Source organism: Lissotriton helveticus, chromosome 5_1, assembly GCF_964261635.1.
Source record: "Lissotriton helveticus chromosome 5_1, aLisHel1.1, whole genome shotgun sequence".
Taxonomy (NCBI): domain Eukaryota; kingdom Metazoa; phylum Chordata; class Amphibia; order Caudata; family Salamandridae; genus Lissotriton; species Lissotriton helveticus.
Window position 1 is genome coordinate 1,312,831,869 of NC_136065.1, and position 22,837 is coordinate 1,312,854,705.

Genomic DNA, 22,837 nt, shown 5'->3' on the forward strand with positions numbered 1-22,837 from the left:
ATGTGCAGGTTAGATTAAGGCAAGTGGTGAGATATATGGCTAACCAAAGTGTATGCTCCCTTCAGCTCAAAACAAAATTGTTTCCTTGCTCTACACTTTCTCTGTGCCAATGCGGGAAGCCATTGAATTATGCAAGTCAACTATTAAGGCCCATGCTTTGGTTACAACAGCCCAAGGATAGAAGAGTATCTCGACTGGGTCCAAAGCCATACAGATTGTCTCTTTTCAGATTTGGACTTTTGTTGTTTTTTTCCCAAAGGATAGAAAATCTGAGGCAACGTTTCTGTAGCCATTTATTTCAGTTCTGTGCAGTACACTCTGCACTTATTGTTTCCAGTAAAATCCACGAGTTGCCAAAGGCTAATTTAAGACAATTATAGCTGGATTAACGACATCACAATTGTAGATCTGCCTTTCTAAATATAAAGATGTTTAACTACTTTTTAACCAACTTTTGTGCCATAAGTGGTGTACAATGTAATGCCTTATGTTTTGAGAGTGAGCATATATCAGTTTTTTAACTTCTTTTTACTGTTCAATGTGATGAAATGAAATCTAAAATTATTGTATGATTTTAAGGCGTTTTAACCGAATTAAAACAATTCTGATATAAAATTGTTGACTGAATGTGTGTTGAGAAAATGATCACCATCAAATGAAATAACATGAGGACATGCGAGTTTGAGGTATTTAAAAGGAGTGTCAGTGTGTTGGATAAATGAATTCCCTTCAGGTAGATAAAAGTAGTAACACTGAAGTGTATAAAAGGAGTACGTTTTAGAGTAAAGCGATAATACAATTTAGGCAATTAAAATAAGCAAGTACCTTTTAAATACATAAAATGTATACTGTTGAGCTCAACATATAGAGCACTGTTGAGGTGGCATACCAGCAACTTTGAATTGGTGGTTAAGTGTGAATGTTTTGCGACCACATTTCGGTCACAAAACATTTGTAATTACAAATTAGAATTGGTATTTGGGAGGGACATGCAAAACACGCCCTTTTCAAAACTGATTCACAAACCCAAATTGCGATTTGGTAATAGGTTACTGAATTACATTGAGGACTTTGTGCATTTGAAAAGGCCTTTTTGCATTTGCAGACAAGCTGATTCTGTGAATCAGCCTGTTTGCTAACACAAAAAAGCATTATACATGTGGCCCCTGGTGCCTTCTGCCTGTTTCTGAACACACGTCTGAGGTGGGTGACAGCTGGGCTTTGTGCATTCCCCCTTGTAGTGAGTCTGAACCCTGGGCAGGGAGGGCAGGGACTCTGTGCACTTCAAAAGCATCTCTTTGAAGTCTCCCTCACTTCAGAGGCACAACTGGGTATAAGTACTGGACCCCTGACACCACCAACTCAGTACACTTCTGGACCTGTGGAAACTCTTTCAGGAAGAACGACTGTATTACATCTTGTCCAATCCTAATACTGGAATCTGGAATGTAATACAGAATCCTGAAAGAATGAGATTCCAGCCACTGATAGATGGCCCAGGCTTCTTCATGACAAGATGGTTTATATATGCTGTCGCAAGAATAAAAAAACCTCCCTAAAGAACCCTGATGCATGCAGAAGATTCATTAAAAGACAGAAACATAACACTGGCATAGAGCAGAACCAGCGACAGAAGCCTGGAATCGCTTGTACCCCTGACTGAACTTGGTGTCACGGATTGCAGCAGAATGGTGCCACAGATCGCATAGATCACCAGCGATCACAGGATTAGCCGGCACCCTAGAATAGAGAGGTCAGAATACAGAAGATTTAAATTAAAGCCCTAATTCACAAAAATTAATGAGCCTTGAGTAAGCGCAACCATAGGCTGATGAGGCACTGATTGAGGGATGCACAAATGTTAAGCATGCTATTGATAAGGAGGTGTGAGGAAGCACACACATAGGCACCTGGGGCACTGTGGGAGCCATGAACATTGAGGACGCGATGATGCGCATGCTTCACAAGCACTAGAACGTGTCATCAGACACTGAGAGTGTGGGTGGTGACGAGTGTTGAAACACACTCCAATATGTTCACAACGAGTGCAGTCAACCGGGCGTTTCAGCAGTATCTTGAAATAGTACACTTTTGCTTATAGAATTGCCATATTAAAATTGTGGTGATTCACTCATCAATTGCGAACACTGTTTTTAATAAACAGACAGACACATCGGCAGCCCTAGTCAGCTTCTTTAAAGAAGGTTTTACAATAAAAACTATGGTGATTTGCACCCCAATTGCAAACATTGTTAATTTATTAGTCAGAAAACTAGCACATTGGCAGCCATATTTAAAGAGATGTTATACCAACAACCATAGTGATTCACACACCACTTGCAAACACCAGGATTAAGTACTGTGTAATAAAACAGTCTAGAATCCTTTTGCGCCCTCTTCCCATCCCTTCGGACTTCCCCCTCCCACGCACTCCTCCCCTGCCCGCCCATTCTCCTCTCCGTAAAGAACCCGACCCGCCAACAGAACTCACCCATCATTCCGGTGCACCATAGTAATATCACCTGCCTCCCGCCGCTAGACACAACCCCCCAACACTACCAGAGAGAACAAAACTCCTCTACCCCCCTCCGGCAACCACCCTCACCTGACACTCCCCCTCCATCCCTCCCAACCCACTTTGAACAACTTCAACACACAGTACGTGACTCCCAAGCCCCTCCCCAGATCCTCATGCAGTTTAACACCGATTCCCCAACATGTCCCCTGCTGCCCCACACCCCGGCCCGCCTAGATCCCACATGGACAGCTCACTCACAAAAGGGCAACTTAACAACGTTAGGCTCTCCCCCCCAGGTTTAACTTACCCGCCCAGAACACCCACACCGACAGAGACTGGGCAGCGGCTCACCCTGCTTGAAAGCCAGAGAACAACCATAATCCAGGGTCTTAGTGAAATCCTTAACAACCTCACTGCACCCCTAAAACCCCACCATTTCCCTTTCTTCCCCTCTCTCTCTCTCAATGGAGGGTTTCCAAGGCTCCCCACCCGAAAGGGATCTCTACCCCCATCTCTAATCAGACACAGAGACCAAAAAATCTGAGATAAAATGTCTGCGAGTGAAGTGGCACCTCTCGCTTCCTTGTACGACAATCCTGTTACTGCCACCCTCCAATCTAAAATACCGGTGATCACCGGACAGGGAAGAGAACAGGCCCCTCCAAAATCCCATAGACCCCCGGCCATATGCACTATCATCCCCACGTCCCACGAACGAAAAAACCCACAACATAGACTCCTTCAACTACAACACCTTTAAGTGCCTAACTGCCAACATCAACACTAGCAACAATAAAACACTTATCTACCACCATATTTACCACCCCCAGGCAACACCACCACATTCACTGAACACCTGTCTTACCTCATTGCTCACTGCTCTCTCCGAGACAAGAACAACCTTATTCTTGCTGACCTCAATCTACACTGGAATGAAGAAAACAACCTGCTAATCCAGAACCTGTAGGAGCTGCTTCACAGCAACAACATTACCCAACACTGCTTAGAGGAAACCCACAACAAAGGAGCAACCCTAGACGCCTTTATCGCCCAGCACAACACTGTCACAATAGGTCGCACCATGCCCATGGACTGGTCCGACCACCACTTAATCCTTTTCCACCTCACTCAGCCGATCACACTTAAACCCCCCACCTAAGACCCTCCGAAATGGACTAGAAACTTCACTCAGATTAACATGACTGACCTAGAGGGAAAGGTTAACTCTCTCCTCACTGCCTCCACGGATAATCTATCCACGACAGAACTCACATCCCACTGCAACACAAACATGTCATCCATTATAGATCAAGTAGCCCCCTTGGAACTAAAAGAAAACAGGAACATCCCATCCACATCTTGGTTCAACACAGACATTAACAACGAAAGAAGACAACTAAGAGCTACAGAAAGACTATGGAGGAGCAACCCCTCCTCAAGCCTACTCGAACAACTCAAAGCAGCCCGAAGGAAATACAAAATACACATCAGCAGTAAAAAATGCACCTTCTTCTGCACCGCCCTGGACAACGCAAAAAACAGGCCCAACGAACTGTTCAAAATCATCAGGCAACAAACACCCAAGCCCCCGGAATCCTACCTACAGGACTCCAAGGACTTGTGTGAACCTTCGCAAACTTCTTCAAAGAAAAGATAACCAAGATTGAGCTCTCACTGGATATCACCGTCAACCCTGTCTGCAAAAGCCTGCCCCCAGTGACAGTAGCTAGCACGCTCAAACACCCCACACAAACCTGGAATTCTTTCAACCCCATCCCGGAAACTGAGATCCTCGCACTGATCTCCACCTTTAATCCAGCCTCTCACATCCTCGACCTGATACCCACCCAACTGACCAAAAATCTGAAACTCTTCATAGCCCCGTTCTGATGCAAGATCATAAACAGATCCCTGAGAGCCGACATCATACCAGAATGCATCAACATTGGCCAAGTCACACCACTACTAAAAAAAACAGGCCTTGACTCCAAGGAACTGAATAACTTCAGACCTGTCTCCAATCTCCTCCTCCTATCCAAAATCCTTGAAAAATGCATCCTCCAACAACCGACTCAGCACATGGATAGCATCAACATTCTTGACCCCCACCAATCGGCTTTCAGAAAAAGCTATAGCACCGAGACTGCGATCCTTAACATTACAGACTACATCCACAAATCCCTCAATAATAACCAATGTTGACTCCTCATTCTCCTAGACTTATCGGCAGCCTTTGACATGGTTGATCACCAACTTCTCATCAAGGCTTTGCAAGAAAGGGTAGCTGCTTTTGAAGTGGTCCTACGCTGGTTCTCCTCCTTCTTACACAGCCCCTCACAAAGGATACAAATAAAAAACTTTACCGCCGACCTACACCCCGTCAACATGGGCGTCCCCCAAGGTTCAGTGCTCTCACCTCAACTGTTCAACATATACATGGAACCCTTCACCACCCTACTCAAAAATGCTAACATCCCTTTCCACCTCAATGCAGATGACACCCGGATCTATCTATAAACCTCCTCCATAGATGGCATTCACAGACTAAATGTCACTCTAAAAGAAATCCAACTATGGCTGTCACTTAACCACTTAAAACTCAACCAAGATAAAAACCAAAATCCTCCTCATCTCCAACAAAGAAGAGAACCTTCATATTTCAGAATGGCTAAAACTTTGGATGCTCTTAACGAAAATCACACTCTGACCCACTCCGTAAAATTATTGAATCTCCCTAGACTCGAAACTCGACATGGCCAAACACATCAAGAACACCGGAAAGAGTGCCTTTGTCAAACTGAAGCTACTTAACAAAATATAACTATTCATCCCAACCAACGACCTCAAACAAGCCACCCAATCACTGGTGCTATCCAGACTCGACTATGGGAATGCCATCCTCACTTGTACAACAATATCTCACCTAGCTCCCCTCAAATCTACTCTCAACGAAGCAGCTAGAATGGTCACTGGAATCAGGAAATACAACCACATTTCACCAACACTCACAGAACTAAAATGGATCCCAGTCAAATTGCGTGTCAGTTTCAGAACTGCCTCCCTCACATACAAAGCCCTGCACAAAGGAAATTCTGAGTATTTCGCTGCTAAAATCAAGAGGGCTGGTCAGACAAGGAACCTCAGGAGCGCCAGCACCCTACTACTTATCCCTATGAAAACACTCAATCAAAAAGCTGCAGCAAGGTCCTGCGCCGGAAACGCGCCCAAAATCTGGAATGCCATCCCAGTCGGTATCAGGACTATCCTGTCCTTCACAAAATTAAAAAAACACCTAAAAGTCCTTTTCCTCAACCTCTCCCTCCCGAATGGATAGCGCCATCTAAATGCAAATTCCTGCTCGTCATCTCTCCCAGATATTGTAGCTGTTAGACTTACCTCTTCCCTGCTATTTGACCCCTAACTACTCCTCTCCCTTGCCCCTCTAAGTGGTTCAACCCCAAGACAACGTGCACTCTATGAGGTCATCTCAGCACACTTGGACTTCCGAACCTATATGTATAATACTGCTTTATTGTACAGGGATTGCTCATAAAACTGTTGTGAAACGCTCCGATACCCTTTGTGAGGCTAGCGCTATATGAAACTCCATAATAAATAAATAAATAATAAATAAATAAATGTAAAAACAGAGCAGTATATACTGTGATTTCCACACCAAATTGCAAAAACCAGAAAATTAACTTTAAGTGTGATACAAGGCATTGTAGAGTGTAGAGTACAGTCATTAAATTGTGTAAATGTAATGTGTTAATGTCAAATTAAATAGTTTGTCAACAATGGAGTGTATCATTGCACCCATTTCTTTATTATCCAGTCCAGGAGATCCTGTGTTGGAATGTAAACAATGGAAATATGGTTTCAAAGCCTATTTAGAAGCTATTGGAGAGGACGTTTACAAAGATAAACACAAGTTGCCATCTTAAAACATTTTGTTGATGTCAGTGGAGGAGCTTCGCGCGTAACCAAGAAGGCCGCGTGAGCGCAGGGCTCCCAAGACCCTCGCAACCTCCCGCATCTATCCTGTAAACTATCCTGATCATATTAACGGATTTTTGAAGAAGATCCATAGCTGAGGCAACACCGTTGTCCGAATTTGAATCGGACTTCAGGAGCCGGAATAATATCGACTTCAATATTGCGGCCTGCCCCTCGGAATTGCCCGGAGCTCAAGTTGGTGTGATGCCCAGGCAGTAGTTGAACAACAGCGGCCTGAGGGGACACTAATCTGACTTTCACTTTCATTTTCGAGGCCTCTGTCTGATCCTACTTGAGAGCTAGCCTACTACTAGCGGAAGTTACTTGACTGCTAGGCGATTGTAGGTGCTGCTCCGATTGTGTGTTTTCGGCCCAGACGGACCATGCCCTCTGATCGCCGCTGCCGATTGGATTGCAGTTCCCAGTGTAGCCATTTTCTTTCGTTGCCTACTGTTCTGGAGAGTCTTCCTGTCCGTGATGGCGACTAAGCCTGATGGTGATAAGAAAAAAAATCCAAGATCACTCGGCGAGGTGGCTACACCCAGGCAAATAATATGGATCGATATGCTCAAGCTAACGGATCCCCTGGTGGACCGAGTAGATCACTGGATGGTGCTAAGGAGGACCCGGCCTCATCAACAGAATTGACCTTGCAAGACGTCATGGGTGCCATTGACGGGATGAAGGCTTCCATCGGCCAACAATTTAAGACTCTCGCCCATAAGCTGGACACCGTGGCGATTGATGTTAATTTGATCCGCACGGATTTATCCAAAACCAACGAAAAGATCAAATCGTTGGATTTGAAAACTTCCAGCCTAACGGGTGATGTGTCTGAACTGCAGACGGAGGTCCGCAATCTGAGGACCTCGAATGACTTTTTTACCCGCCGGTTGGAGGACTGTGAAAGCATGGCTCGGCGCAACAACGTATGCATTATAGGGGTCCCGGAAAAATCGGAGGATCCGGCAGCTGATCTTTTTGTGGAAGATCTCGTCACCAAGCACCTTGCTCCTAAGGGGTTGAGCAAGTTCTTTACGGTTGAAAGAGCCCACAGAGTAACGGGTGGTAAACCGAAGGTGGGTGCCCCGCCGAGACCTCTCATCGCCAGAATCTTTAATTTCAGAGATAGAAATGCTATTCTTCAGGCTTCGCGGACAAATGGACCCATGAAATATGAAAATACCACTGTGAGTTTCTACCCGGACTTTACACAGGCTGTCCAAAAGCAAAGACTTGGGTTTCTGGGCGTCAAACACCGACTGAGGGACATGGAACTGAAATACGCAATGCTTTTTCCAGCCAGGCTGCGCGTTGAATTCGAGGAACGGACGTACTTTTTTGATCGTCCAGAGATGGTAGGGGAATGGCTCGACACTTTGCAACACCGTCGTGGCCAGGAGGAGCATTCTGGAGGAGCAGAGGGTGGTCCGACGGAGCAGGAATAGGAGCATGGTTTCCGGTCTTGGAACTTTATTGATAACCCTGACTATGGTTCGATGACTTTTATTGTATGATTGATATATATACCCGGAGGTTGCTGGGCGATGGATGGGACTCTTTCCTCCTCTAGGGTTTCTTTTTGTAGACTAGTTTGATGTTAGGGCGACAGGCACACTGCAAGTTGGTGTGGCTATTTAGTCTTATGCAGGGGTGCAGGGTGGGGGGATTTGCAATGGGTTTCTGGTTTGTGGGCGGGGGGTTGTTTGCGTGGGTGTGTTTTGGTTTGGTGCAAGGCAACATATTGTTCTGTCAATTGATTTGGATGCTGAGTTCCGAGGGGGGTTGGATCCGCTTTCACTTTCGGGTTGGGGGTAGGGGATTGAGACTAATGAGTTGGAATGTGAATGGGTTAGGGGACAGGATAAAGCGAGGGGTTGTGTTGCAACTGCTGAAGCGACTTTCTCCTGATGTAGTATTGTTACAGGAAACGCATTTGATTGGTAACACTTGTCATGCCATGAACCGGAGAGGATATCGCCTGGTCGCTCATGCGGGGTTCTCCTCTGGTTCCAGGGGGGTGCGTATTCTAATTAGAATTCTCTTCCCTTAGCGATTGATGCCACACTATTAGACGATGGGGGCGCTATGTAGCTATCACTGGACGGTTGGAGGGTAGGATTATATCCTTACTCTCAGTTTATGTCCCTCCTGGTCTGCAGTCTACAACCTTTGCGGACCTGGGACGAGTATTATTGGGGATTCCTGAAGGAATTTTGATTGTGGGCGTAGATTTTAATTCAGTTGTTTCTGGTAGGGAAGATCAACACCCACCCAGTGACCTTGCCGGTTAGCAGAATTGGCTTAATGTTTTAATAGACACACTGGGGTTGGTGGACTGCTGGAGATTACAACACCCGGCCCAGAACCAATACACTTTCCACTCGGGTGCACACGGTAGCCTTTCCAGGATTGATTACATCTTGATGCCAGCTGCGCATGCCCCCTCTGTTACTGAGGTTCGACATCTGGCTCGTGGAATCTCCGACCACTCCCCTTTGTGGCTTCGGATGGAGTTGCGTGTAGGTGCAGAGGGGCAAGTAGCCCCAATTAATCCGTGGTATCTCCGTACCCCTAGGACCCGTACGGCGTTGAATAAATCCCTCAACCACTATTTTGTTGAAAATCAGGGATCTGTGTCTTCCGCGGTGTCGCTCTGGGAGGCCTTTAAGATGGTCATCCGAGGCCAGGCGTTGTCATTGATAGCCGGTGAGAAGAAGAGTAGAAATGAGGAGGTTGTGAGACTAGAGGCTGAGATTACCGAATTGGAACGTACTCTGGAACAGGGCGTCACCCGTGAGAAGATGCATGTCTTGCGTCTTAAACAACTTGACTACAGGGCGCTGGTCACAGATGTCGCGAAAGTCATGGGCAGGGAGCAACAGGGGCGATTGTATGATGTCGGGGATAAAGCCGGCAAGCTGATAGCGTGGTTAGACAAAAAAGAGAGGTCTAGTCGCGTGGTTCCCGTGATTGAGAGAGTGAATGGTATGTGTGTGACTGATCCCGAGGTGATTGTCCGGAGTTTTGCGGAGCATTTCCAGGAAGTGTATTACCCCGTGTCGGATAGACCGAAGGAAGACTCCCATTTCTTGTTGCGTGATATAGCACTGCCCAGCTTATCTGACTCCGATAAAGAGTTGCTGGATGCTGTAATAACCGTAGATGAAGTAGCTCTCGCTATACGCTCCATTTGTTTGGAAAAAGCGACGGGCCCTAATGGTCTCCCCATTGAACTTTATAAACTGCGCCCTGATACAGTAGCGCCGTATCTTCGTGACATGTTCTTGGAATCACAGGACATGGGCTCTCTTCCCCGTGATCAGCGTCTTGCGACCATAGTGGTGATTCACAAGGATGGAAAACCAAGGGACCGCTGTGCTTCTTATAGGCCGATATCACTCCTTAATGCAAAGCCCAAGATCCTTGCTAAATTGTCAGCTAACCGTATAATAAAGGTGATTGGTGACTTGGTTCATCCGGACCAATCCGGTTTCATTCCTCATTGGAATACGGCTATGAATCTGCGGCGGTTGCACGGCGTTCTCGCGAGGACACCATCGTTGCGTGAGCCGGCCATCTTGGCCTCTTTAGACGCCACGATGACCTTTGATACTGTTGAGTGGCCATATTTGTGGGCCGTATTGGCTAAGTTCGGTTTTGGTCCTGGCTTTATTGGCTGGGTCAAGCTCCTTTATGAAGATCCATTGGCTCAGGTTGTGGTAAATGGTCGGGTTTCCAAGCCTTTCGTCCTTGGAAGAGGTACAAGACAGGGTTGTCCGTTGTCTCCACTCTCATTTGCCCTTGCTCTTGAGCCCCTAGCTGCATGGATTAGGTGGGAACCATCGATGAAAGGTATTCAGTGGGCCCCAGACTTTGAAGACCGGATTTCGCCCTATGCGGACGATATATTGTTGTACTTGACGTCGCCCCGGAAGTCGTTAATAGTTTTGTTTGATGTCCTTACATCTTTTGGTAAAAATTCCGGCTTAGGTATTAACTGGACTAAATCTTATTTATATGTCCTTTCGGGTGAAGTCCCTCATTTGCCGCGTGATTGTCCCATCCAGGTTGCGCAGGCGGGTTTTAAGTATCTTGGGATATATGTGTCGCTGAGCCCGACTGTCCGATACGAACAGAATTTGCTCCCACCTCTGAACCGGTTGAAGCTGGATGTGGTGCGCTGGCGCAAACTACCGCTTTCTCCACTCGGCCGTGCGGCGCTTTTTAAGATGATGTCATTGCCACGTTTTGTATACGCTCTTCATAACACCTTTAATGTGATTTGGGCCAGGCGTTCGCCTATTGCCCTTGCCAAGCTGATGCTACCATGGTACGATAGCGGTATTGCTCTCCCCGACATTAAGCGATATTACTGGGCGTCTCAATTAGGGGCCATTAATCATGGTATGTATAGCCCCGGGTTGAACCCTGCTTTTTCAATGGATAGGTGGTTGTTGCCGGGGGGAGATTATTATAGAGCGCTTTACTCCAAACTAGATGGCGGGAGACTCTCGGGACCCACAAAGATTGCAGTACGGATATGGCATTGCGCAAACAGTGCGATGGGTTGAAGAGATCAACTGACCCGGGTGACTCCGCTTTTTGCTTCTGAGAGACTGGGTAGCCTGTGGAAAATGAAAGGATTTGAGAAATGGGATATGATTGGAATCAGTAAGGTGAGTGACCTCTGGGTCAAAGGCAAGTTTAAAAATTTTGAGGAATTGCAAGCAGAGTTCCAACTTGGTAATATGGAAAATTTCCGATATGCCCAGGTCCATCATGCTTTGCGGTCGGTTTTTCCCGAGAGTGCAAGTATCCCGGAATCCTCTCCGCTTGAGGATAGAATACTAAACGGTCATGTGCCGGATAGCACTATTTCTTTGATATATAAAAAGCTAATCAATGGTAGAACTGACTTGTTAGTGCCCCTCCGGGACGTTTGGACCCGAGACGGTCTTGAATTAGACGACGAGGATTGGCAGTCCGCGATCTCTTCTCCTAAGGAGGTCGCGATCCCGGCCCGTCTCCAATTAGTGCAACTTAAAATACTACACATAGTCTATGTGACTGATCCCCGCTTGATTAGAATGGGTTACTCCACAGATGGTCTTTGTAAGTGTGGGTGTGGGTTGATCTGGACTTTTCTGCATGTAATTTGGGAGTGTCCCGTGGTTGCTACCTTCTGGATTGGGGTGCACAATAAAATGGGAGAGGCTACTGGTGTTGCTCTACAACCTGAGGCTAGACGTTGTCTCCTGAATGTCTGGGAACCAACTGATTATAATGTCGCACAGACGCAGTGGGCAACCCTGGGAAATATGGTTACTAAGAGAGACATAGCACAGTTGTGGGGTTCCCAGAGGGCACCCACGGTCGAGGCTTGGATGGAAAATATGGATTGGTGCATGTTTAGGGAGAAGACGGTTTATGTGGCACGAGGGCGACCCAGGAAGTGGGGTAAGGTCTGGAGTCACTGGAACACTTACCGTGGGGATATTTGCACTCCTCCTCTTTTGGATGTCTCTGAGGTCCAGCTTTCCCCCTCACACACCATTCCCGTAATGTGGACTGATTACTTGCTCTGGAGCTCGTCTCTCCCCTGCGTCCATTCCCTGATATAATTCATAAAACTTACTGTATGATTTTTTTGCTCTCCTTCCTCGTTTGGAATATGTCCTATTGTACTGTATTTTTTGCCTTTTATTTTATTTACCTTTAATAAAAAGATTTACAAAAAAAAAACATTTTGTTTAGGTACGGAACGAAAGATGCATACAATAACATTTACCACCAGTAATTGTGGATGAAGAAGAGAGCAATGTATAAGAGATGGCTATGAGACAATTGGATATTCTTTACACTAAGAAAGTCTATGTAGTAGTATCTAGTCATACATTTTTGAGTAGAGGTCAAATGCCTAACGAATCCTTTGATGTTTTTATGAAGGATTTGAGAAATCTTGCAGCTAAATGTAACTGCGCAAACCTTCATGATCAAATGAAACGTACTGGTTGGTACATAAGATAGATGATCAAAAATTACAGGAATAGCTGTTATTTGTAGAAGATCTTACTCTAGGAAAGCTATAGATATCACTCATAGATTTTAAGAAATAAAGGGCCATTTATCAAGAACGGCGCACACATTATAACTGCTTTACCGGCAGGAAACTGCTGTTAAAGTGTTGATAAGGGGCTTGATAATATGCCCTAGAGAATTCAAATAGAAGCCCAGGTTTGTGGTCCTTGACACTAGAACCTGGGATTCTATTGGAATTCTCTAGGGCATATTATCAAGCCCCCTATTGCCGCTTTAGCGGTAGTTTCCTGCCGGTAAAGCGGTGATAATGTCTGCGCCGTTCTTGATAATATGGCCCAAAGTTGGGTATGAAAGAATTAGCTGTAACATCTATCACTGAAGTACAATTGGTAAAGAAGGCAAATGTAACACATAAAGTAGCTAGTGGGTGAGGGAAAACCCAATACTCAAACTCATGCTCAAGGCATAGATCATGGAAAGGAACCACAACGCCTGCTGTGTTTCTCTGTCAGACACTCCGCAGACTTGAGCGCCGGCCCGTCCTTTACATCAAAGGCACCTTGCAATACCACATTTCCCAGATTGGGACTGCGGTGTCCTGTGTCATTCTTGGCATTTCACTTACCTTTGTGACGATCTCCTTCCCTTGGGGCCATCTTGTTGCTTGTTCCTCCAACAGCCTTGCTCCCAGAAGGCATTGAGGAAAGACTACCATACCTAACATGGTGATCTTTTTACTCTGCACTTCACTCCTTTTCCCTATCCAAGATGGCAACATCTCTCCTTCCTGTTTCGTCACCTCCTGTTCTTGTTCGTCGCTTCCTGTTGTTTCTATATAAAAGGGACGGGAACTCTCTTTTCCTTGCGTTGTAACACTCCTTGTTCCTGCTGGTGTGTCTTCGCTCCTGTTGGTTCCTTGGCTCCAGTTTTTAGTGTTCCTTTCCTTCTGTTGACGCGCTGTTGTTCCTTGTGCCCTCTGCTCCAGTTTGGCTTCCAGTAATCTCCTGGTTCTTCTTGGATTCCTGGTCTTACAGTATTTTCTGGCTCCTTGTCCTATCATTCATTCCTGGAGTCTCATTATCATCTGCAGTTTTTCACTCCACGGTTTTTTGATCTTGGGACTCCTTCTGGAGGGCACTGGCTGCTTAGACTTTATCATTGTCGCACCACCATGGCTACAGGAAAGGGTCACCCCTATCTCGGACAAACCAGGACTTACAAGAGCCAAAGCCAAGAACCATCCTAACGACTCAAGACTGGTAATAAAGATACCAAACCTGACATTGATCAAATATTAGGATATAGTGATTTAATCTTACAAATTGAGTGAATAAAATCGTGGAATGGGAAAATCAGCTTCCCAAAGTTTTCTCACCAAATTTAGGATTATTAAATAATGTTGTTCATAAGAACAAGTTAAAACAAAATGCAGTGCCTAAGGTAGACAAGGTCAGAAACAGTCCTTTATCTACGAGGGAAGCCTTAAAGGAAGAATTAGAGAAACTGTCCAAACAGCATATAATTGAAGAGTTTGATCCTTCTGACTGGGAATCACTAATAGTAGCGATCCCCAAACCCCATGGGAAATTCAGACTATGTGTCGATTCTAGAGATTTTTATGAGTGTTTGTGTGGGTAGATTGACATCCATTGCCTAATATTGGAGAATATTTTTGTTCACCCTAAGATGGCAGGGTATGCCCAGACGTGGGTCCTTTGCTCACTTTGCCACTGGATTCAAGCTAGCCTGGCTGATGACGGCTGATTAGCCAGAAACCAGCATGGCTTGCAGTTCGGGCTGGACTGATACAATGAGACACAGGGTCAGACTGATTTGCATATGGCCTTGTTTGAACTAGAGTGAGCTAAAGAATGATGATGTCTTAAACCCAGATCAGTTGACTGGTGGTGAGTGCTTGCAATGTTCAACACTCTGTCCATCATCCCCTTTGATTTTGTTTTGTTCACCCTAAGTTAGCAGGATATGCCCAGATGTGGGTCCCTTGCTCATTTTGACACTGGATTCAAGCTATCCTAGCTGATGACGGCTGATTAGCCAGAAACTGGTCCCACGATGCTTGTTTCCGGTCCAGGGAAGACATGGCTTGGCAGTTCGGGCTGGACTGTTCACATGAGGCACAAGGTCAGACTGATTTGCATATGGCCATGTCTGAACTGGGGTGGCAGAGTGAGCTAAAGAATGATGATGGATTAAACCCAGATCAGTTGACTGGGGGTGAGTGCCTGCAATGTTCAGCACTCCGTCCATCATCCTCTTTGGTTTTGCTTTGTTCAATGTTGAAGGGAACAGCAATATTCTCCATGTTAGATTGATCTAGTACGTACCATCAAATAGCACTACATAAAGATAGTCTTTTATAACACCAGAAGGGGCCTTCAGGTACAAGAGAATTCCATTTGGTTTACGACATACTAGTTTTTAAAAATGCCCAAAAAAAACATGCAGCGACTCTATGTAAGTATTGAATTATCTGCAAGACCAAGCACTGAGATTAAACAAGGATACATGCAATTTTGAAATCGACTCACTGGCTTATTTGGGCCATACAATTGGTGAAAACTGTGTTCTACCAAAACGTAGCTTTGTTTAAATCAATAGAAGGTGCACCAGAATCTCAAAATAAAGTTCTTCTTAGATCAGGTTTGGCAGACTATTATGGTAAGTTAAATCTGTTATTCTCCAATGAGACAAAAACATGAGGAATCTGATGAAAAGAACAATTTAAATGGAATGAAAAATGTACATCTGAATTTTCACTGTTGGAAAATGAAATTTCTTCAGCGCCAGCATTGTCAGGTCTTCAATACTAAATTTGATTTCTTCATAGTTACCAATCCTAGTAATGTTGGAATTGGGAGAGTGTAATGCAAGGTCACAAAAGCAAATGTATTACAATTGCATTTGCATCAAGACCATTATTAAGAGGTGCAGAACTAACTTATTCTAACTTGGAGAAATAGTCATTGGCATGGAGTACTTTAAGAAATACGTATATGGTATTAAATTTAAAGTAAGATCAGATCATTGACCGTTAGACTGATTCAGCACAAAATATTGTGGAAAGGCCACACCAAGGATTGTGAGATGGCAGTATAAGTTACAGTAGTTTCATTTCAACGTCCAGTATATCCCTGGGGTTAGAAATGTTTTGGCAGATTGTTTGTCAAGATTGCTGTTGGAAAATGTCCCTCTCTGAAGGGTCGACACAAACTTTTTGTCTTCCTCCTCCTCTTTTTGCTGAACTATTTTTGTTGCCCTTAGGACAGTGAGCACTTTACCACTGCTGACCCGTGCTAAAGTGCATATGCCTCTCCCCTAAAACATTGTGACATTGGTATATACGTGATTGTCAAATTTCGTTTACTTATACGTCGCTTGTAAAGTTGTATACCGTATACTCAAGGCCTGTAATCTAAATGCTACTAGTGGGTCTGAAGCACTGGTTGTGCCACCCATACATGTAGCCTTTTAAACCTGTCTCTTGCAGGGCCCTTGTGCAGTTTTTGGCACTTCAATTTGGCATTTAAAATCACTTGCAAAGCCTTAAACACCCCTATTATTACACATATGTCACATCTAAGGTAGGTCCTAGGTAACCCTAAGGGCAGGGTGCTGTGTAACTAAAACGTAGGACATGTACTTTTAAGGTTTACATGTCCTGGAAGTAACAAATGGCTACATTTGTTTTTCACTATTGTAAGGCCTGCTTCTCTCAAAGCTAACATTGGGAATTACTTAAAACACTTTTAAGTTGTAATTACTGATTAGAAAGGAGTAGCTAAATCAAGTTTCATATATTTGAAATCGTAATGATAAATCCTCTTTAGTGGTAAGGTTGGATTTGACATTACTATTTTAGAAATGCCACTTTTAGAAAGTGGACATTTCTCTGCTCTTAACTTAGCTCTGTGTGTCTGCAGCCTGTCTCCAACACACGTCTGGGCTGGTTGACAGCTACACTTTGTGCATTCCCTCTAGACAGCCACAGACACAGGAAGGGTGCATGAGTTTGACAGAGGACTCAAATGCATTCATATGTGTTCTGATAGTATTCCCTGGCAGGAAAGGGGAGCTGGCATATACATTTGAATAGGCTGTGTCCTGTCCCCACACATAGGACTGATTGCCGCCCAAACCCCCAGATAGCCTTGCAGACAGGGCTGGAATAAAAGGGGACCTTTACACTTCAATGAGCTGCTTTGAAGTCACCCCCACTTCATATGCACATTTAGATATAAGTACTGGGGCTCTGGCCCTACCAAGACAGTACACTACTGGACATGGGAAGAACTCTGCTGTAGTAAATACTTCTATGTAAGGATTGCCACTTTGCCTTGATTGACTGTTCTGAGGAACTGCTTCTCTGCTGAGCTGCCCTGCTGCCTGCCTATTTCTGCCCTGTTGAGAACAAGAACAGGGCCCATCTCACTTGAACCCAGAGTAACTACAAGGTGTTGCTGGCTTGCCTGCTCTTTTGTGAAGTTTCAAGGATGCAAAAGACTTCCTACAATCCTGCTGGTGATGCTGGACTCTGCATCTGTGAGTCCTATCCTTGCTTGACGTGCCTCCTCCAGTCCTGTGCCTCAGAAGTGGGTTTGGTAGCCGTTTTGCTTCAAAACTGATGCATCATTACCTTAGTGCCGATCGGAACCCATGCATCACCCTTCGAAGCATAGGCTATTTGAAAACAGTGGTTCTACAGCCTGTGCAGCCCGGCAAAGATGCTCTGTACGGCTCGCCGAAGATGCATTGCCTGCATCTCAACGGAGCTTGACGACGATGAAGTGACCCAACTGTGTGAAAAAGATTGATGCATCCTGCCCTTAAGTCGAAACTTTGCTTTATCCAAAGGTACTTCTTCAGCTGGACTTGCATGAGCCTCATAGGTGGCCTGCCCTCCATTGTGGTTGGCCTGAACTTAGGATTTACCCCGTCCCTAGTGACCTCAAGTTACCTTTTAGCGCTAATGACTTCAAAGCACTGTTTTTGCATTTATTCTTTTAAAATTAATATCTCTTATATCTTGTTTTGCTCAGATAAATATTCTCTATATGTTTAAACCTGTGTAGAGTCTTTTTGTGGTGTATTCTCTGTGTTAGTGTGTGTGTTTGTGTGTGTTGCACAAGTACTTTACACCTTGCCTCTTTAGATAAGCCTGACTGCTCTGTGCCAAGCTTCCAGAGGGTGAGCACAGGTTATCTCATAGCATGCATCAAGCTTACCCTGACTAGGATTGTGGTCCCTTCTTAAACTAGATGCAAACGTCTACCAGCTAGAGAGCACATTTCTATAATTTCCCAATTAAATATGATAACAATATGAGTATTGTTGATAATGGTATGGAAAAGGTTGTATCAATTTGTGAAGTGTCAGGGGGTTGCATATTGGAATATCAATGTAAATCAGCTTGTGAAAACAATGAGGAGATTCAGAAGGCTTAGGAATACAATAGATCAAAATGGCCAAATAAGAATGTTTTAGATGAGGATTTATTGCCCTATTTTTATGTGTCCAACAAGTTTTCAAAACAAAACAATATATTATTATGAGGAGAGCAGATGGTGGTACCCGGGAGTTAAAGCAGGCTGTATTAGAGGTGGCTTTTGAGGGCCATCCTGGGATGGGCAGCATGAAAAGGATAATCAGAGGTGAGATTTGGTGGCCTGCTATCGATAGGTATATAGAACCCAAAGTTAGATCTTGTATTGAGTGTGCTGTTAGCAATGACATGCAAATGGTCAGAAACTATGAAAAAGCACAAGTGTCAAGATCATGTAGGGTATGGAAGAGAGTTTCACTTGACAGAGCAGGACCGGTGTGCCTATCCAATAGTCACATTTGTGCGATTGTCACAATTGCCAGAACTAAAATTAGTGCACCATGTTAACTCTAATGCTGTGATTCAGTTACTTAAGGAAGTGTTTGTAAAATAAGTATTTCCTACGTGTCTGGTCACAGACAAAGTCATACAATTGAAATTTACTGAGATAAAAGCATTTCTGGAGGAAAATGGGATTAAACACATGAGTATGCCAGCCGCGAAGTAATACAATTGTAGAAAGGTGGATCACAAAATTGCTATCAAGCTCTTAAAGAGTTATTGTGAAATTACAGGGTTACACACAGAACATTAGGAGACATATCTTCATTTGAGAAAATGGGGACAGAAAGTTAGTGCATAATAGTAATTAAATGTGGATGACTGACATAAAAGACAAAGCGAATGAAATTGTTTGAAAAGAGGGGTGATCAGGGATGAAAAGCAAAATAGGGATACTCAACCCCTCAAAGAAGGTGAGTTGGTGCCTGTGAAGAAGGGAAGAATGGTGGGAACAGGGGGATCTAGATTTTTAATACTCAGAAAATAATTAGAGGGGAAATCAAGTAGTAACACTAACTGATGGAAATGTATTGAGCATGAGTAAAGTAGTAAAAGTACCTAAATGTATATTGATGGAAGTTGAAAAGAATGGAAACTTTGCTAGTGAAAGCAAGAAATTACACTCCAGACTACATTATACGACTCTTGTTGGAAACGGTGTAGCAGTTACCTTTTGCCTGAATGTCTGCTGCAGTTTCCTCTGATCTAGTCTTTCTTCCAGCTTTCTCTTGTCTGAACTTTTGCTGGAGTTGCCTCTTGACTGGATTTCAAACCTTGTGCCTATTAAATATGTTTGGAAGGCTAGTATGGCTTTAAGGCATGTAAATACATGGTGTGATGACCTGGCAACCTTTTTTGTCAATGAAGTGGATACCACCTATTTGTCCTTCCTACAAAGGTCTTCCTCTTCTGTTGATCTTTACGGATCTCCTTTATCGCACTCATTGACAGCTATTCCCAGTATTACACAGAGTGGGCCTGATTCACAGAACTAACTTAAGACAAAATCCTAAACTTACTATTTTTGGTATTTACAGGAGGCAATTATTAGTAGTAAAGTTAGGATTTTGTCTTAAGTTTGACTTAAGACAAACTTAAGACAGATTTAAGACAGACTTAAGACAGACTTAAGACAAATAAAGGAAAGCGCTCAAAACTTTTCTCTTTCCTTCTGTTTAGTCTTTTATTGCGTTGTTGTATGCTGTATGTGCCTTCTGGTTTTGTCCCTTAGCCTCTTGGTTCTTTCTGACGCTGGCAGCGCCGGGACGCCTCTTTGCTGAGGCAGCTGTGCGCTATATAAAATCAGATAACATAACATAACATAAATGACGTGTGACCATTGATAGAGGTCATGCTAATGAATGTTACAGTACAAAAATACCTGTTTCTAATACATTTTGAAAGCTACTCATTAGAACCGTTTTTCTCACTTTACATTCAAGATTTAGTTTTAATTTTGACTTTTGGAATTTGATTATGAAGTTCAAAGGGTTTTATGTACATACTAAAAAATCTATTCTCTTAGGTCAACTCGTTCGATATGCTTGTTGAAATTGGAAAGATTCAGAGACGCCGGTCTGTTGTTCGTGAAGCAAAATTGGAAATCCAATTTCCTTTGGACCTTCATGAAAGTAGAAAAAGATTGTTGATTGGAGCCTCCATCTTCATAGTAAGTTGATATTGCACTACTGGTCCTATGAACGGTGTATATATCTAAGGTCCATGGAAGTAACAGTAATGTTTATATTTTATATCCAAGGTTTTAAGATCATTTATAGGTCCATTTTAAATATATTTATTAATTCACCAGAACAATTATATGATTTACAACTGAGATCACAACAGTGGTGTTAAAATATTGATTTATATATTTTGTGCAATTGTAGTACATATGATGTATCCATTGATGCCTTGGCACAGGAGAGAGTCTCTTTTAGGGGTATCTGGACTCTTCTATTCCTCCCAGGTGAATTCCTTTGCTGGTCTGCTAAGCCCAGCAAAACATGTTCTGAACAATGGGTCATCTTGGCCTGATGTTGTAGACTTGTGGTCCATCCAGGTGAGACTTTGCTTTGCGTGGTGCAAGTGACACTCTGGGGCATGACTTTGTCAATGCTATCTCAGATAATCTAATAAAATAGAGAGATAAAGTGCCCACAAAGGATCAGGGATGGTGTTGAATCCCTCAATGTGACCCTAAATAGCAACACTACAAAAATGAATCAAGTGTCATTTACTTAAATAACTCTCTCAAGTCATTACCCTTTCCCTGCTAGCGTTCCTTCAATATGCTGAGCCTTTTTTGGGCTATTTGAGGTATTTCGCGCTTAGGCCCCCCATAACATTTTGTCCACATAACGTATCCACGACAAATTTGCACACTTTTTCCCAACAACCTGAGGATTCTAAAGGTACCCAGGGTTTGTGGATTTCCATGGAGGGGACTGAGACTTTAGCCAAAATACAGGTAAATGTTTTCTTTTTTGGGGAAAATGGGGAAACGATGCTACAGAACAAAGTGTCTGTTTTTCCCCCTGCAAATGGTATTAATGAAAGGTTCACAGTGCTAAAATCACCATCTTCTAGCTTTCAGGAACAGTCAGACGTTTGTCAGAAAACCAAACTTTTGTACACGGTTTCGGCATTTTAATGGGATATAGCATATTTTCCCACTTTTTGGTAATTTCAACCTCTTTCCAGTCAGTGGTAGAAATGAGTGTGAAACCAATAATGGTTACCAGAAAGCTATACGTTTCCAAAAAGTACACAAAACTCTAATCAATCAAACAAAAAGAGTTCTATTCGATTTTGAACATTAAAATCATAAAAGCAAGCATAAAAACAAACAATCATTATCGTGTGTTACATTAAAAAGAATTCATTAATACAAAATTAGCACTTGAGAAGTTCTGATAAAAACATAACAAGATTGTAAACATATACACTACATTAATGTAAACATGCTACTATACATTTTCCCAGGGTTCAGTTGTTAATGGCTTTTCTTACCCTTAATACATTCTTTAAAAAGCCCGTCACTGACCCAATACAATAGCAACAACACTCTAAATTCAGAATGGGATCTTTTGTGTAGACCCCTCATGGTTTTCCTATAGAAAGTAACAGTTGAAATAAATAAAATTGAAATTGAGTTGAACAAACCAGTCCTTTGTGCCTACCGTTTCACCTGTAACTTCTCTTGAATATGACAGATTGTTGAAAGCAATATACTGTCAGGTCTGCTGGACCCTTCTGGTTGCAAGGATAAGTATGGCTTGTAGGTTCACCAAGAACCTGAGGTACCCAGAGCCAATATCTGAGCTGCACCTTGCAATGGGTTTTCATTGTGTACCGGGTATACAGCACTTCATTTTGTAAAATATATAGAGTGAAAATGGTTATCAAGGAAGCCTCTGTATTTCTGACATGAGAACAAGATATGGAGTTTAGAAGCAGTGGTAATATACACATCTATGAAATTGTGGGTACCCATGCTAGCATGTGAATCAGAGGACATTTTTCAATATGACATTTTTTTTACACACTGGCTTACATTTGGAAGGCAGAAATACATTTGGTACTCACACTTGTTCTACTATTATGTGTTCCCATAAGTCTCCCTTTAAAATTGGTACCTCACTTGTGGGGGTAGGCCTAGTGTCTGCAGGAGGAAATGGCCCAAAACAAAGGAGCCGATTAGGATGGCGGACGGAAACGGGTTCCGTCCGCCAAGGAAGCGGCCAAGATACTCCCGACCGCTCCACGGATAAACCGCCGTTGCGATTAGGATAATAATGTCATGAAACTCTGTCCCCGGCGGACGGAGTACATCAAACCCCGTCCGCGGCGGACGGAGTACACCTGAGACCGCCGCAAGCGGATGGAACCTAAGAAACACCGTCCACCGCGGACGAACATGACCTTGGGAACAGGCACAGCCACCGCAATACCTGCGGAGGCTCCGTGCCCGCGATTAGGATAACGCCGCAAGTCCCACGGAACTCACCTCCATCCACGACCGCTGCGGAAACAATGCAACGATAAACCCAGCATCCCAGTGGAAGGACAACACGATCACCATCCCTACCGTCAAACCAATTTCCAAATGGCTGACGGAAGTAAATACAAAACACACTACACAGGACACCCACCCACCTGAAACACCCACACCAATCACAAGCCACAATGACACCCCCCAAGCACCTAAAAATCCACACAAGTCAACACACTCACCTAGCACCTGACTGGCAACAACCATTGGGACACTACCACGACACCGAGTATAAAAAGATTCCCACCCACTACCACAATCATTTTCACCACAGCATAGCTGCAAGCAAGAGGCTCAATACGACTAACAGCACACACAAAAGTCCACA

At 43.8% G+C, this 22,837-nt stretch overlaps 1 protein-coding gene across 2 annotated transcripts in view; it reads left to right on the plus strand.

The window, feature by feature from the left end:
- The window catches only part of LOC144753596 (phospholipid scramblase 2-like), a 239,134-nt gene that overhangs the window by 119,981 nt on the left and 96,316 nt on the right, over positions 1 to 22,837 (plus strand). For both annotated transcript variants that reach the window (XM_078641239.1, XM_078641240.1), the window contains one exon: positions 19,984 to 20,127. In XM_078641239.1, coding sequence (XP_078497365.1) covers positions 19,984 to 20,127 — 144 coding nt within the window. The remainder of the gene's footprint in view (positions 1 to 19,983; positions 20,128 to 22,837) is intronic.